General features: G+C 41.3%; 1 protein-coding gene across 3 annotated transcripts in view; it reads right to left on the bottom strand.

Moving 5' to 3' along the window:
* Positions 1–9589: 9589 nt before the first annotated feature.
* LOC133347680 (delta-type opioid receptor-like) overlaps positions 9590–17868 on the bottom strand; it is a 46911-nt gene continuing 38632 nt past the window's right edge. For all 3 annotated transcript variants that reach the window (XM_061560169.1, XM_061560167.1, XM_061560168.1), the window contains 2 exons: positions 14177–14532; positions 9590–13456 (listed from right to left, as the gene is read on the bottom strand). In XM_061560169.1, the coding sequence (XP_061416153.1) occupies positions 12933–13456; positions 14177–14522 (870 nt within the window). In that variant the 5' untranslated portion in view covers positions 14523–14532 and the 3' untranslated portion in view covers positions 9590–12932. The remainder of the gene's footprint in view (positions 13457–14176; positions 14533–17868) is intronic.

Below are 17868 nucleotides of genomic sequence, written 5' to 3'. Positions count from 1 at the left end.
GGGAGGAATTCTTGGCTAAATATATGGCATTATGATTCATATTATTTATATTGACGTTGTCTACATTTGCTAATTTCATATAAATGAATTTTTTTACATTTCCAAATTGAGTCTGTAATTTATATTTTAAAGGCCATAAACTAACTAGTTTTTTTTTAATAAATGTTTCCACATTGTATCAATTTCTAAACAGTAATTATGTTTTAGAAAAGCAATCAGTATGCACCATGAATGAGTATGCGCCCATAGTAAATGTATTTGTGAGCTTATTTTCTTTGGAATGGAGTGTTAATGAGAAAAAAAGGTGAATAAAAAAAAAGAAATGAACCACATTCACATCTGGGGAAAACTTAAAAAAGAATAAATAACAGAAAAACTAAGTGATGCAATTTGCATGCACTAAGGACATATGCAGGCGGACATGGAGAGCAAGCTTGTAATGAAACTGAAGATGTCAAAAACGAGGTCTCTGGTTTCATAAGGTGAGCAGATGGGTTCCTTTTAGTAACCTGCCATATGAAGCTGTAATAGTCCAACTCCCCCTGCGAGTCAATTAATTGTGACGATTCCGGGTTTTCAGTTCTTCAGTTCAAGAATAGAGTCTTATTTTTAGAAGGTGGTGCATTGTAGCACCTCCAATGGTAACAGAGGTTATGCGAACCAATTCCATACATGCATGTACTGACAATAATCGATTCTTACACGCCTGAGTCGATGCACATATTGTGAATGTGAGAAGATTTTAATGAAAGGGTCAATGATGCATTGTTATACATGCACGTTTCACTGCTGAATATCTGAATCCTATGAAAAAAGTGCTGGATAATATTTAACTCAGAAAGGTAGATTCATAATTGCTACTGACATTTCACGGTTATTTCAAGTAAGTCACTTTATGGGTAAATCCCAATCTATGAAATTATCATTTGATTATCAAAATGGTACGTTATTCACAGGGTTAATGTTAAAATGTTCCAAGAAATACTTAAAATGCTGGTCGAATAACACGTCCATATTTGTCAACACCATGTAATGGTTGCAAATGTGTAATTATATTTTTACAAAAAACATCTCAATATGTTGTGATGTGTCAAAATGATTAATGTAAGCTTCACTATAAATCGTGTTTGATTTCCCATATCGGAAAAAAAACTGCCAAGAACGGAAATGAAAAGAGGAACACGTTTAATATTGTTATTGTAACAGATTAATAATCTTTATAATGAAATGTCAATTATTATTATAGTTTGCATCTACATGTCTTACTCATGCTAAAGAATGGTGGTCGGTCTGCTCATTGGAGACAATGGTAACTCAACTAAACAATTCCTGTGTATCGGGAAGAATAATGCTGACTTAATGAATAATAACCTCTTGAAATATGATATTGTAAATATGAGAAATACCAGTCTGAATGGTATTTTCATGCTTAAAATACAGCCAAAAGTATATTATGTTTACAGATTTATAATCCATATTTTTTTAATCTATGATTATGGTTATGGCTTTTTTTAGATTCTGAAAATATATTTTAAAAGTAGTTTTTATTGTCTTGTTGGACAGTCTCTCTTGTGCACACACAAACATAGCATAAAACAAACAGACGGTTTACTCTTTATATATTTCCAAAAATATTGCACTCTCGAGGACTTATAATAACCTCCCAACAGACAACCGCTTAGGAATGGTATAACAGTGATAGTTAACTGCCGTAATTGTATCTACAGTAACGCTCACAGTACTCCACTAGCATTGAAACACACAAGAACGTACACAATATTGATGACATTACATTTCGTATCATATATACTCGATCTACTCTTTAAAAATAAATTGCGGAGTCCGTTTTTCTCCATGAGGGTGGGAAGTCATACTTCCCATGCAGCAACACTGGAAATGACAGGTCTGCTGTAGTGGTATCAGCTCACGAGAGCTGAGAAACACCTCGAGTCTTGCAGGTAAAATATCCATCCACACCCAGCAGGGAAATACAAGGAAATGTGTGTGTGGGCTTCATTCTTGCCTCGTCTTAATCATTTTGTAATATCTCAATGATTAATTGCTCTTCTTACAATAGTAATAAATAACATTTATGTACAGCCCTTTGTCAAGTCACTGCCGGATGCAGGCCTCCCCACGATGGGGATTGTTTGAGTGGACTGCTCAGGGCAGGTTGGTGAAGGGGGGAGGGCCTCGGACTGATCCAGATAATATTCGCGACTCATGCGAGTCGTGGCTGGGAGTGAAACCCCAGGTTTCCGAGTTTAGCCATCACTGCCCCCAAAGCATGCTATTTAGCAAATAATAATAACGAGATAACTTTACTTTTTGTAAAAAATGGGAATGAAGTCATACACACATTTTACTACTTATTTCAAGAAACAGATTTTTGTATTATATATATAAAAACATATACTATTGAGACAACAGCAGGGATTTTTTTGTCACAGTAGGCCATGTTCACATCCAAGCATTGAAACAATAGAGACAGAAATATTTCTGAAATGAAAGGAACCTGCAAAACTATTTCCTTTTTACAACTGAGTACGCTGCAGCTTGACGAATGAATGTATTATGGTGGGGTAAAGATTAGATATATCTCTAAACTTATCTGACCAGTGTTGAAAAGCAGGCCAAACACATATTAAAAGTAAACTAACCTCTGCTACGAAGCTAAGGTCAGATAGTGCTGCCTTGGTTAAAATCAATGTGCAAACAGAAGCCAAAATGATAATGAATTGAGATGTACAGTGATGTATGGATACTCTGCAGACACAGATGCGTGACAAAAAGAGTATAGAGTATGTACAATTTAAAAACAAATATTTATCAACGTGTGGTGGTGTTTTCTGGGTTGACTTAGCAGTCATTAATTAAACTCGGGCAGACGCCCACAGTTCGTGGTGAAAGCTTGAGAGTAGATGTACAGGTTTTCCTTACTTTACGCTGTAGATGCGTTCCAAAAAAAACACAGGGCGCACAAAGCGAAACAGCACGAGACAGCTGCAAGCCGACAAGCGCATACAGTACACACAATGTTGCCCCACCTCCAACCACACAGAGCCGCATATGAGTGAATTCAAACTGCGTACGAGCGGATTTTTGGTAGAAATGGGTTAGCTGCATATAAAGTGTCAAATCGCACAAACTGAACCTGCATTAAGCGAGGGAAACCTGTACTAAAAATGCGGCCCAACCCGCAAAACCACACTTGGTTTGCGAAAACCTGCACGCGTTACGATGAAATATTTCATTTCACAAGGTGTACTTGCTAAACATTAGATTTGCTCTAAGCCTAATTTCTGTAATAATACGTATTAATGCTCTGAGTTTTATACGATGAAGGCAAAATAATACACGTGAGTGTGAAAGTATAGTTTACACACCTGTTAAAAAATGTTTAGGCTATCAACGAATCAATATTTTCTATTAAGATCGTATAAGCTAGTTAGAGATACACTGTTTATCCCAGACACTCATGAAAACACGAGCAAATTGTTCCTTTCCATGCTTCTCATAGAAACTACAAATGTATATCTAGCAACAGCAGCAGTAAGATCACTGAGACTTGTTCGAAATGACTTTGGGATTATAAGACATGTTGCACTTAAGCACTCAATTCTATAAAGTGAAGGGAATTAAATAAATGATTTAAGTTATTGCTAGATTTATTTAACGAGCAATGAGTATAAAACAAGATAGCGTTGGCCGTGTACTGTCTGATAATAATTAAAATGATTTCATAATTGGTTTTTTACCCTTATATCTGGCAACAAAACTGACACCTTTTTGCAAGGAGTCATGTTTGCATAGACCGCAATACCTGCAGTCATAATACAAACAAAAGAACATAACTCTGATAATGTGCACTGTCCTTGAAGTTGATTGGTCCACACCCGAGACAGCTTTCCTTCGAGCCTAGTCTCATATGGGTTGGACCAGATGACGCCAAAAGGCGCACAACTCAAGGACAATGCACCATCAGAGTATGAGAGCTCGGGGCAAGCATCTACACTATGGGGACCTCATTTGCCAGTAAAAATATGATAATTGGTTTTTTACCCTTATATCTGGCAACAAAACTGACACCTTTTTGCAAGGAGTCATGTTTGCATAGACCGCAATACCTGCAGTCATAATACAAACAAAAGAACATAACTCTGATAATGTGCACTGTCCTTGAAGTTGATTGGTCCACACCCGAGACAGCTTTCCTTCGAGCCTAGTCTCATATGGGTTGGACCAGATGACGCCAAAAGGCGCACAACTCAAGGACAATGCACCATCAGAGTATGAGAGCTCGGGGCAAGCATCTACACTATGGGGACCTCATTTGCCAGTAAAAATATGATAATTGGTTTTTTACCCTTATATCTGGCAACAAAACTGACACCTTTTTGCAAGGAGTCATGTTTGCATAGACCGCAATACCTGCAGTCATAATACAAACAAAAGAACATAACTCTGATAATGTGCACTGTCCTTGAAGTTGATTGGTCCACACCCGAGACAGCTTTCCTTCGAGCCTAGTCTCATATGGGTTGGACCAGATGACGCCAAAAGGCGCACAACTCAAGGACAATGCACCATCAGAGTATGAGAGCTCGGGGCAAGCATCTACACTATGGGGACCTCATTTGCCAGTAAAAATATGATAATTGGTTTTTTACCCTTATATCTGGCAACAAAACTGACACCTTTTTGCAAGGAGTCATGTTTGCATAGACCGCAATACCTGCAGTCATAATACAAACAAAAGAACATAACTCTGATAATGTGCACTGTCCTTGAAGTTGATTGGTCCACACCCGAGACAGCTTTCCTTCGAGCCTAGTCTCATATGGGTTGGACCAGATGACGCCAAAAGGCGCACAACTCAAGGACAATGCACCATCAGAGTATGAGAGCTCGGGGCAAGCATCTACACTATGGGGACCTCATTTGCCAGTAAAAATATGATAATTGGTTTTTTACCCTTATATCTGGCAACAAAACTGACACCTTTTTGCAAGGAGTCATGTTTGCATAGACCGCAATACCTGCAGTCATAATACAAACAAAAGAACATAACTCTGATAATGTGCACTGTCCTTGAAGTTGATTGGTCCACACCCGAGACAGCTTTCCTTCGAGCCTAGTCTCATATGGGTTGGACCAGATGACGCCAAAAGGCGCACAACTCAAGGACAATGCACCATCAGAGTATGAGAGCTCGGGGCAAGCATCTACACTATGGGGACCTCATTTGCCAGTAAAAATATGATAATTGGTTTTTTACCCTTATATCTGGCAACAAAACTGACACCTTTTTGCAAGGAGTCATGTTTGCATAGACCGCAATACCTGCAGTCATAATACAAACAAAAGAACATAACTCTGATAATGTGCACTGTCCTTGAAGTTGATTGGTCCACACCCGAGACAGCTTTCCTTCGAGCCTAGTCTCATATGGGTTGGACCAGATGACGCCAAAAGGCGCACAACTCAAGGACAATGCACCATCAGAGTATGAGAGCTCGGGGCAAGCATCTACACTATGGGGACCTCATTTGCCAGTAAAAATATGATAATTGGTTTTTTACCCTTATATCTGGCAACAAAACTGACACCTTTTTGCAAGGAGTCATGTTTGCATAGACCGCAATACCTGCAGTCATAATACAAACAAAAGAACATAACTCTGATAATGTGCGCCTTTTGGCGTCATCTGGTCCAACCCATATGAGACTAGGCTCGAAGGAAAGCTGTCTCGGGTGTGGACCAATCAACTTCAAGGACAGTGCACATTATCAGAGTTATGTTCTTTTGTTTGTATTATGACTGCAGGTATTGCGGTCTATGCAAACATGACTCCTTGCAAAAAGGTGTCAGTTTTGTTTCCAGATATAAGGGTAAAAAACCAATTATCATATTTTTACTGGCAAATGAGGTCCCCATAGTGTAGATGCTTGCCCCGAGCTCTCATACTCTGATGGTGCATTGTCCTTGAGTTGTGCGCCTTTTGGCGTCATCTGGTCCAACCCATATGAGACTAGGCTCGAAGGAAAGCTGTCTCGGGTGTGGACCAATCAACTTCAAGGACAGTGCACATTATCAGAGTTATGTTCTTTTGTTTGTATTATGACTGCAGGTATTGCGGTCTATGCAAACATGACTCCTTGCAAAAAGGTGTCAGTTTTGTTGCCAGATATAAGGGTAAAAAACCAATTATCATATTTTTACTGACAAATGAGGTCCCCATAGTGTAGATGCTTGCCCCGAGCTCTCATACTCTGATGGTGCATTGTCCTTGAGTTGTGCGCCTTTTGGCGTCATCTGGTCCAACCCATATGAGACTAGGCTCGAAGGAAAGCTGTCTCGGGTGTGGACCAATCAACTTCAAGGACAGTGCACATTATCAGAGTTATGTTCTTTTGTTTGTATTATGACTGCAGGTATTGCGGTCTATGCAAACATGACTCCTTGCAAAAAGGTGTCAGTTTTGTTGCCAGATATAAGGGTAAAAAACCAATTATCATATTTTTACTGGCAAATGAGGTCCCCATAGTGTAGATGCTTGCCCCGAGCTCTCATACTCTGATGGTGCATTGTCCTTGAGTTGTGCGCCTTTTGGCGTCATCTGGTCCAACCCATATGAGACTAGGCTCGAAGGAAAGCTGTCTCGGGTGTGGACCAATCAACTTCAAGGACAGTGCACATTATCAGAGTTATGTTCTTTTGTTTGTATTATGACTGCAGGTATTGCGGTCTATGCAAACATGACTCCTTGCAAAAAGGTGTCAGTTTTGTTGCCAGATATAAGGGTAAAAAACCAATTATCATATTTTTACTGGCAAATGAGGTCCCCATAGTGTAGATGCTTGCCCCGAGCTCTCATACTCTGATGGTGCATTGTCCTTGAGTTGTGCGCCTTTTGGCGTCATCTGGTCCAACCCATATGAGACTAGGCTCGAAGGAAAGCTGTCTCGGGTGTGGACCAATCAACTTCAAGGACAGTGCACATTATCAGAGTTATGTTCTTTTGTTTGTATTATGACTGCAGGTATTGCGGTCTATGCAAACATGACTCCTTGCAAAAAGGTGTCAGTTTTGTTGCCAGATATAAGGGTAAAAAACCAATTATCATATTTTTACTGGCAAATGAGGTCCCCATAGTGTAGATGCTTGCCCCGAGCTCTCATACTCTGATGGTGCATTGTCCTTGAGTTGTGCGCCTTTTGGCGTCATCTGGTCCAACCCATATGAGACTAGGCTCGAAGGAAAGCTGTCTCGGGTGTGGACCAATCAACTTCAAGGACAGTGCACATTATCAGAGTTATGTTCTTTTGTTTGTATTATGACTGCAGGTATTGCGGTCTATGCAAACATGACTCCTTGCAAAAAGGTGTCAGTTTTGTTGCCAGATATAAGGGTAAAAAACCAATTATCATATTTTTACTGGCAAATGAGGTCCCCATAGTGTAGATGCTTGCCCCGAGCTCTCATACTCTGATGGTGCATTGTCCTTGAGTTGTGCGCCTTTTGGCGTCATCTGGTCCAACCCATATGAGACTAGGCTCGAAGGAAAGCTGTCTCGGGTGTGGACCAATCAACTTCAAGGACAGTGCACATTATCAGAGTTATGTTCTTTTGTTTGTATTATGACTGCAGGTATTGCGGTCTATGCAAACATGACTCCTTGCAAAAAGGTGTCAGTTTTGTTGCCAGATATAAGGGTAAAAAACCAATTATCATATTTTTACTGGCAAATGAGGTCCCCATAGTGTAGATGCTTGCCCCGAGCTCTCATACTCTGATGGTGCATTGTCCTTGAGTTGTGCGCCTTTTGGCGTCATCTGGTCCAACCCATATGAGACTAGGCTCGAAGGAAAGCTGTCTCGGGTGTGGACCAATCAACTTCAAGGACAGTGCACATTATCAGAGTTATGTTCTTTTGTTTGTATTATGACTGCAGGTATTGCGGTCTATGCAAACATGACTCCTTGCAAAAAGGTGTCAGTTTTGTTGCCAGATATAAGGGTAAAAAACCAATTATCATATTTTTACTGGCAAATGAGGTCCCCATAGTGTAGATGCTTGCCCCGAGCTCTCATACTCTGATGGTGCATTGTCCTTGAGTTGTGCGCCTTTTGGCGTCATCTGGTCCAACCCATATGAGACTAGGCTCGAAGGAAAGCTGTCTCGGGTGTGGACCAATCAACTTCAAGGACAGTGCACATTATCAGAGTTATGTTCTTTTGTTTGTATTATGACTGCAGGTATTGCGGTCTATGCAAACATGACTCCTTGCAAAAAGGTGTCAGTTTTGTTGCCAGATATAAGGGTAAAAAACCAATTATCATATTTTTACTGGCAAATGAGGTCCCCATAGTGTAGATGCTTGCCCCGAGCTCTCATACTCTGATGGTGCATTGTCCTTGAGTTGTGCGCCTTTTGGCGTCATCTGGTCCAACCCATATGAGACTAGGCTCGAAGGAAAGCTGTCTCGGGTGTGGACCAATCAACTTCAAGGACAGTGCACATTATCAGAGTTATGTTCTTTTGTTTGTATTATGACTGCAGGTATTGCGGTCTATGCAAACATGACTCCTTGCAAAAAGGTGTCAGTTTTGTTGCCAGATATAAGGGTAAAAAACCAATTATCATATTTTTACTGGCAAATGAGGTCCCCATAGTGTAGATGCTTGCCCCGAGCTCTCATACTCTGATGGTGCATTGTCCTTGAGTTGTGCGCCTTTTGGCGTCATCTGGTCCAACCCATATGAGACTAGGCTCGAAGGAAAGCTGTCTCGGGTGTGGACCAATCAACTTCAAGGACAGTGCACATTATCAGAGTTATGTTCTTTTGTTTGTATTATGACTGCAGGTATTGCGGTCTATGCAAACATGACTCCTTGCAAAAAGGTGTCAGTTTTGTTGCCAGATATAAGGGTAAAAAACCAATTATCATATTTTTACTGGCAAATGAGGTCCCCATAGTGTAGATGCTTGCCCCGAGCTCTCATACTCTGATGGTGCATTGTCCTTGAGTTGTGCGCCTTTTGGCGTCATCTGGTCCAACCCATATGAGACTAGGCTCGAAGGAAAGCTGTCTCGGGTGTGGACCAATCAACTTCAAGGACAGTGCACATTATCAGAGTTATGTTCTTTTGTTTGTATTATGACTGCAGGTATTGCGGTCTATGCAAACATGACTCCTTGCAAAAAGGTGTCAGTTTTGTTGCCAGATATAAGGGTAAAAAACCAATTATCATATTTTTACTGGCAAATGAGGTCCCCATAGTGTAGATGCTTGCCCCGAGCTCTCATACTCTGATGGTGCATTGTCCTTGAGTTGTGCGCCTTTTGGCGTCATCTGGTCCAACCCATATGAGACTAGGCTCGAAGGAAAGCTGTCTCGGGTGTGGACCAATCAACTTCAAGGACAGTGCACATTATCAGAGTTATGTTCTTTTGTTTGTATTATGACTGCAGGTATTGCGGTCTATGCAAACATGACTCCTTGCAAAAAGGTGTCAGTTTTGTTGCCAGATATAAGGGTAAAAAACCAATTATCATATTTTTACTGGCAAATGAGGTCCCCATAGTGAAAATGATTTCAATTAAGCATGAAGGGTCTTTATTTCACCTAAATACTCAGTATGCATTGTCGTATAATCTTTATTTTTTTTAACCAAACATATTTAATGCATGGGAATAATTCTAGCATTTGCTAGGCTTTTCTTTTGACTAAGATATGAATGCACATCCACATTAAATTATCTGGATGTCACTGGGGACTGCTGTACATTTCATCAGATCATCACGTGTGGCCCATGAAACAAAAATTGCTGCTGTTTGAAGCAACCACAATATTGGGCACTCTCAGATCATTCATAATATATATATCCACATGTTGAAATGTATAATATCATTTGAATGGAAACATGGCTTACGAATACAAGTTGTAAACAGACCACTATATGCTAGACAGATAATTGCAATGCTTGTTGACATTGCAGCAAAAATACATCTGTAACTATTACATACATATTGAACAACAAATACTTCAAAATAGCAATGTCCTTAGGCTGATTAGAAGAAACATCATTGAGCTGTCATGTCTTAAACAAGATAAATACCGCAGCAATTTTCAACAAATCATGAGAGTGTTTTTTTAAATCAATTTAATCTGCAATCCGCATTCTTCCGTTAATATAGTTTGGGAAATGTACATGTGCGACTTCCAAACATAGTGTGGAACTTTAAATAAGAGGGCTCTTCTTCTTGGTTCTTTCGGTAAAGTCACGTAGAAGGGAAATAATACAAATAAAACATAATAAAATACAATTCTCACGACGTTTCGGCCACAACGCAAGCAGCCGTCCTCAGGTGAAGAACAGGTCTGTCGGAAAGACAGCGTCTACGTGACTTTACCGAAAGAACCAAGAAGATGAATCCCTGCAGTCACGAAAGCTTTAAATCGAAATTTAAGAGGGCTCTGTCACGAAAGTCATGTTTGAACAACAATTTCCCAGACGGTTGTGTCACTTCACTTACTTTTTTCGCATTATTCCCAAGGGAATGTGCAGAATGTTCCTCGGAGATACCAACTGGATAACAGCAGATGTCCACATGTTTTAATAATGAGACGACAAAAAAAGTCACGTTAACTGAACTGTTATGCTCTGTTATGATAATTTGAAACCAATATCTCTCACAATAATGTCAGACAATGTAGAGCAGTGACTGATACGTCTGTAAACATTATGCAGTCGTCCCACTAAATAATGTAATCTGCATTGCAGGGCATGAATCATTTACACAGGAAGCTCAAAGAAAGCTTCAACTCGGCTTTGTGGTCACTAACATTAGTGGTCACCGTAAAATCGTGCTTTTAAAATCCTTTTGACGGCGCTATAATGTGCACATGTACATCGTATTTCTCACGCATACATCTGTGATGTACAGATGTTGTTGACTGCATTATTATTGGATTTAGACACAACTCCTGATGGGAAAATGCCTACAAACTACCCCAGGTTGCTCGAGCGTAGCATGGGATACAACACAAGTGGCGTTCCGTGTAAATCGGTCATGATGTAAAACAGCCTAAGGACATCGCTTGTTTGGGAGCGTCCCATTAGTGCAGCTCGGGTTTGGGGGTCTGTTGTGTCACGAGTTAACTCCCCCACCCAACCTTTGCAGAAATAGAACACTCCCAAAGTAAAGAGGCTGCACATTTGCAGCCCCTAAGCCCTTGTGTACACTTTTTATTGAGCAGAATGAAACTCCTCATAACGACTAACGAGTTTGGACGCGTTATGCATTTATAGTTCATCTGCATTACAGTGCACGATGCAAACAGACCCGATTGCTTTCAAGTTCAAGGAAACACCGTGTATTTCTAGGTTTCAAATACAAGTCGCAATATATATTTTTCAATGATACATTGTGGGAAAATTTACATTTGCACATTTCCGTTTTTGTATTTGATATATTGTATTTTCCGTCTTGATTTTTCATCCGGTATTCTTTCAACCTTATTTCATTCATAACAATAATTTTTGTACTAAAATGTGCCATATATTACGAACCCATTCCTGTTTTCACTTACCGTTTAATTTTGAAGTGAGGATTACAGCCACATAAAGTTTAAAATATTTGCCCTTCAACATACAAAGGCCTCTTGTTTGCAGAATAAGTGCTTCAGGTGTTTGTATTTGAGAATAAAATGGTCATATTTTATTTCTTTGGTTTGTAATGTTGCTCCAAACGTCCTTGGCAATACCCTGTGTTAGCAGAATGATACAGTAGTGAACTTAATCAAGGGTGGTGAAATAGATTTGACGAAAAAATTGCACCACTATTTTGTATATAGGGAAGCTTAATCCTCACTTAAATATGTATGTTGAACTTCTTTCGCACCGTACGTAGCAAACCAAGCTCATCGGAGGTGCAGGGGAAGGACATATTGAATACATACTTTGATATCAATGGCCATGGTATTCGAAAGTTCAGTATGTAAATGTATTTTTGTGCGCACTTCATAGCCCGCTCTAAGAATAACGTGACCCCCCTGCGTATTTCTGGCAAACACAATTGAAAAATAAACCCCATTGGTTATATGCAGCTCATAATAATATCACCCCATTACCTTTATACAATGCTGTCTATTACAATTGTATACAATTTCCAACGATAAACACCTACTCTAGTTTACGTGAAACTTTGCTGATTTGCACATCGCTTACACACAATCACTCCCATGATCGGCGTGGAGAGTTTGCCAAACAAATCAGGGCACCACAACATGCGGTCCTCGATCTTCCGTAAGAAATAAAAACCAAACCACACCGGCGCGTCAAACTCACCACAAAGCCACCTGCTTTACAACCGAAAAGGAATAAACGCTCTACGAGCATCTTCTTGGTTCTTTAGGTAAAGTCACGTAGAAGGGAAATAATAAAATAATAAAAATAAAACATCATAAAATACAATTCTCACGACGTTTCGGGCACAACGCAAGCAGCCGTCCTCAGGTGAAGAACAGGTCTGTCGGAAAGACAGCGTCTGAATAAACACCACCAAACTTGGCAGCGTATATTTAAGCTGGATTAGAGGAGGAAGGGCGCCTTGACAAAGGAATTTACATATCAACAGATGAATTTAGCATATTTATGGAAAATGCAGATATGGGATTAGTCACTACTTGTGGAATGTGTAGGAGGTGGGGGGGGGTCGGTCTCAAAGTCATATTATACCCGTGCATTATGTAGGATTAACAGCAACAAAGGGAGGAAGTAGGGTTAGCAGTAATAAAGGGAAAGAATTTTAATAGTAAGGAGCAGTCGAACGCTCACTAGAGCTCAGAAGGCGCTGGTTACTTGCGTGACATCGGTGTCATCTCCCCTTAGGGGACGTGTCCGGTGTCCCCGCATCTCCACGCCTAGTCAGGAGTTGTCATTGCTGCCATCCAGGTTGTTCATGGAGGAGGCCTCGCGGGCGATGCTGCGCACGCGACTCGTGCTGGGTAGGTCCAGTCGAAAGTTGCGGCGGAAGCAGAATTCTCGGAAGCAGCGCTTGAAGTTCTCGTCGAGAAAGGCGTAGAGGAATGGGTTCATGCTGCTGTTGACGTAGCCGAGGGCGATGCACACGTGCCAGCTGACCGTCACGACGGCGCTCTCGGGGATGCGCACGATGGCGCGGACGATGACGTACAGGTGGATAGGTGTCCAGCACACCACGAAGGCGGCCACCACGACGAGCACCATGCGTGTGATGCGCCGCATGGTGCGGTCCTTCTCCTTGGAGCCCGAGAGCACTCGCACGCTGCGCAGGCGCGTGATCATGAGGCCATAGCAGACGGTGATGACGCACACGGGGATGAAGAAGGCGAACACGAACACGCACGTCTTCAGCATGTTGTCCCAGTAGATCGTCGGCCTGGGGAACTCCAGCGTGCAGTCCACGTTGCCTGCGGCACGGGAAATACGGGCGGTTCATCAGCGACGCAAGTGTGTGTCCTCTCTGAGAGGTGCTTAAGCTAGATTTGAAGCTTTCGTGACTGCAAGGATTCATACTCTTAGGTTTTTTCGGTAAAGTCACGTAAGTAAAAATTAAAATTAATAAAAGTAATAATAGAAATAAAATAAAATAATCATAGAAATAATATAAAATAATTATTTTATTTCTATTATTACTTTCTATTATTACTTTTATTAATTGTATTTTTTACCTACGTAATTTTTTACCTACGTGACTTTACCGAAAAAACCTAAGAGTAGGTGCTTAAGCTCACAATGCGCTAATGCGTCCAATCGTATGCGGAAGAATTTGTATATTTTATGTCTGCAGCCACTAATGGAATAAATGTGGGCTTATCCACCAGTGGTGCAAGCTTATCTATTGAATGATGTTGCAACACACCTGGAGTTAGATGCTGGGATATTGCAAATGGTAGATCATATCAACATCGCCAGAGTCAATAAGTCAACCTTGCTTAATTGGTGGGTAAAGTGCTGTATGAATGGTATTTAATGAGGTTACAAAAATTACAGCCCATTCATTGCAATTGGTGGCGCGGTCAAGGTGATGTTCCCAAGACAAACATACACACGAGCTGAATATTATTATGATTATATAGATGCAGGGATGTGAACCCACAAAAACAATGAAAGCAAAAGGAGTTGCGCACCATTCTTATCCTGCTTGGTCACCGCAATGATCATGACGGGCAGGCCGATGGCAGACGACAGCGACCAGATGCAGATATTAACGAGCTTGGCCTTGACGGGCGTTCGGAAGTCCAGGGCCCTCACCGGGTGGCAGACGGCGATGTATCGGTCGATGCTCATCATGGTGAGCGTGAAGATGCTCGTGAACATGTTATAATAGTCGATGGAGATGATGAGCTTGCAGAGGACGCGACCGAAGGGCCATGTGCTCATGAAGTAGTTGACAATCTGGAAGGGCAGGGTGCTGGTGGCCAGCGTGTCGGCCAGAGCCAGGTTGAAGATATAAATGTTGGTGGCGGTTTTCATCTTGGTGTACCTGCAGGCGAGATATAGCCGGAGTGAAAAACAGCGAAACAGTCAACACATGCGACACTCTGAACAAAATATGTCACTGCGATGCTCCAATGCATTACAGTCATAGCCGGTACTTTATTTCAGCTGGAACAGTCCGGAATGGTGTTCGGGAATTATTTTAGCACCAAGCGACATCAATTTCGCCTTATTCGGTCCTACAGCTGTTCATCAGATTATAGGAATACAGTAAAGGCTGCAATAGCATGGATTATAGGTGTACCTTGTGCTCTAGTGGTGGTGCCTTATGCTGTTAAGCCCGACTGCATATCAGCCCAGCTGCTTACCACAAAATATTGGGTGAGAAATGAATCCCTGATAATAACAATAGCTTTTTATTTTCTTGGGAGGGCAAGGGTTCAGATTTGAGATTTAATAAACTTTGGTAGTATATCAATTTTTATATATATATAAACAGTGGCTCATATGTTGCACATCAATGCCTTCTCCTTATGAAAATATGAACAATGTAGCATGTAAATTAGGGGTTTGTTTGCTCGCTGGCTATAAAGCAATTGTGTTTGTGATGTCTAAAGAGGTAAAGAGTTTATATTTCAAATCAGAAAACCAAAACCAGTGCTATGGAGCGTGGTCCGATTGCTGCAGCAGTGTAATTGCCTTCTAACTTTTCACCTTTTTAAAAATGCCAAAACTGAAAGTAGAATTTATTATTTAGGGCCAGTATTTCTCCCGTAATAATATAGAGTGTGGTTATTCATTCTTCAAAATTACAGCATGCATTTTTTATGTTATCATATTACGTGTATTGCAATAAGACTGCACAGATTGCTACCGTGGCCCACATTGCTGGGGAGCACACATTTCAAAAGAATGCTGCACAGATTGCTCCAGTCACTCACATTACCTTTTGCAGAGCACACGTATAAATGGCCTTCATGCAATTGTCGGTATGTGTTTCTGTTTAGAAAAACCCAGATAGCGATGTTGTATACAATAGATGTGGGATAACCTCCGTTCACAAGCAAATACACAACCGCCTTCCAGATTGCTTTCGATGCTCCCATAAGCCGTGAATGATGAAGTCCATTGAAAGAGATGTATTAGGTATAAATAAATGGACGGAGGCGACGCGATATTGCCTCTCCTCCCATGCATGAGCCGTGTAATGTTGCTACGACTACGGAACCAAAGTTGAGGCAATCTCTGGGGGATTTCTCCACGAGAGAGCACTCGCCTCTTTCTGGAGTTTGATTAATGGTTGGCACTGTGAAGAGCCAGACCTTTTCCCTGTGGAAATCTCTAAAGGTAGTTCTTCATGAAGTCGAGATGAGCGACGAGACTTGAGCCTTGCAGAAGACGAATTGCACGCATTTTCAAAAGTAACTGTAGTGTGCATCAACTAATGGAAGTGTTCATATTTCAGATTATTTACGTAATATCACATTGTTACAAATTGCAACTTTTATAATGTTTAAGTTTCTAGATTTAATGCCAGAAATTAAAACATCGTTTTATATACATGTTTTATTCTACTTTGAAATCAATCGTTATGGATGAGTGTATACCGTATAACTGTATGAGTGATGGACAGCATGGGCTTGCCTTCTTGCTTTAAACGATGTTTACATTTGGAGTCCTAAGTGGATCCATCTCAAATGGCAGATCGCTAAATAATCAGAAAATTAGAATATGCAATTAAACAAAGAGTGTCATGGGATCATTTAGTGGTGAGTGAGGAGAGATTATAATGAGTTGTATGAATATTTTAATAAACACTTCAGAAACACAAGGGCAGCCAACAACCCGCACACTCATTGGGATTTTGGCTTGGGTTCTTTCTCAAAGTCAACTGTTCCGTTGTAGTGGGTCGGTACGAGACGTTCAGCCGCTCGGATATTGTACGTAAGATTGAGCACCAGGCATTTACGAAAGTGGCTTCCTGTCAAATGGGAGATCTGCAGGATTACTCATGAGTTGTGTCCATACAGATGGCTTTCCTGTGTGGGTTTATTCACATTTACAATGGGTAGAATTCAACAGTCTAAGAGTTGTTGAGAGCTTCAGTTTCAGTTTGAACTCCATGCATTACCTCCCAGCCCACACCCGCCCCCATACTCGGCTTGACTTATCTTTCTTATCTACTTCTGCCCCCTGCATCACAAAGCTTCAGTTTGAACTCCAGGTTACCTCCCAGCTTACACCCCGCCCCCACACTCACCATGCCCCCTCCCCCCCTCCTTCCCCCGCAACTATATAATTCCTTGTCACAGCCATCTCTTAGACACACTTAAGCGGTTGTGCTTTCGCTACGTTGTCCCCACCTGAAGACGGACGCTTGTGTTGCGCCCAAAACGTCGTGATTTAATTAAGTTGTTTTCATTTTTTTTTTTACCTACGTGACTTTACCGAAAAAAACAAAGAGTATAGTTGTTGAGTAGTGTAGCATATATCATCACGATCATTATCATCATCAATCGTGATTCATCCAAGGCCTCCCCAAGCTTTTGCCGTCTCAGTAATGTAACGCAAAAATGTAACGCAAAAATATCCATCTACCACCCACATGCACAAAGCTGACCCTATTGCTCCAGCTCTGTTGTGGACGTTCTCTCTCTGGCTGCCACTCCTTCCTTTGGTTGCCACTCCAACATTATTCTTGACCTAAAGAAATCATCTCATACAAACCCAAGCCCAATACTTTTCTTCACAGTCAATATGATGTGTCCATAAGAGAGGTTTTTTTGGGGGGTTAAATCCCGTGAATATACATGTCTCGTTAAACCCCGTCACCACCCGCCAATTAGTAAGGTTTGTCACATAAACAAAACGTGCCAATTCGTTATAAGTTCAGCACACCGGTTGTGTGTTAGAGAGTAAACCCACGACATTTATAATTCGAGTATGATGTGTCGCCGGTAATCTATATATATAAATAAAATCACAAATCTGTCTGTCTGTCGGTCTGTCTGTCTGTCTGTGTGTGTGTGTGTGTGTCGCCGGACCATACGCAGTTTCATTGGACGAAATGTGAGGGATTTGCGAGACACGATTGGTCTGTTTGGTTTTCCACGGCGGTTGCCCCTGGCAACGGGTAGCGACGCATTCGCTGCGGGGTGGACGCCATTTTTAATTCCCGTTAAAAATATGCGTACGCATTAACACGCGACTCTGAGGTAAATTCATCAAAGTTTCACGTCCTCTTCACTCCCCCCCCACCACAATGTGTGCAATTACTATTATAGGGTCGGTAGATTATAAAATTATAGCGATTAGACAGTATTATTGTAGCGTGGGGGGGGGGGGGGGGTAACGGCCCCGGTACCCAGCCTCAGCCGGGTGG

This window comes from Lethenteron reissneri, chromosome 26 (assembly GCF_015708825.2).
Source record: "Lethenteron reissneri isolate LAM-NWPU_2019-01 chromosome 26, ASM1570882v1, whole genome shotgun sequence".
Lineage (NCBI taxonomy): Eukaryota > Metazoa > Chordata > Hyperoartia > Petromyzontiformes > Petromyzontidae > Lethenteron > Lethenteron reissneri.
This window is presented reverse-complemented; position numbering and strand designations above follow the sequence as displayed.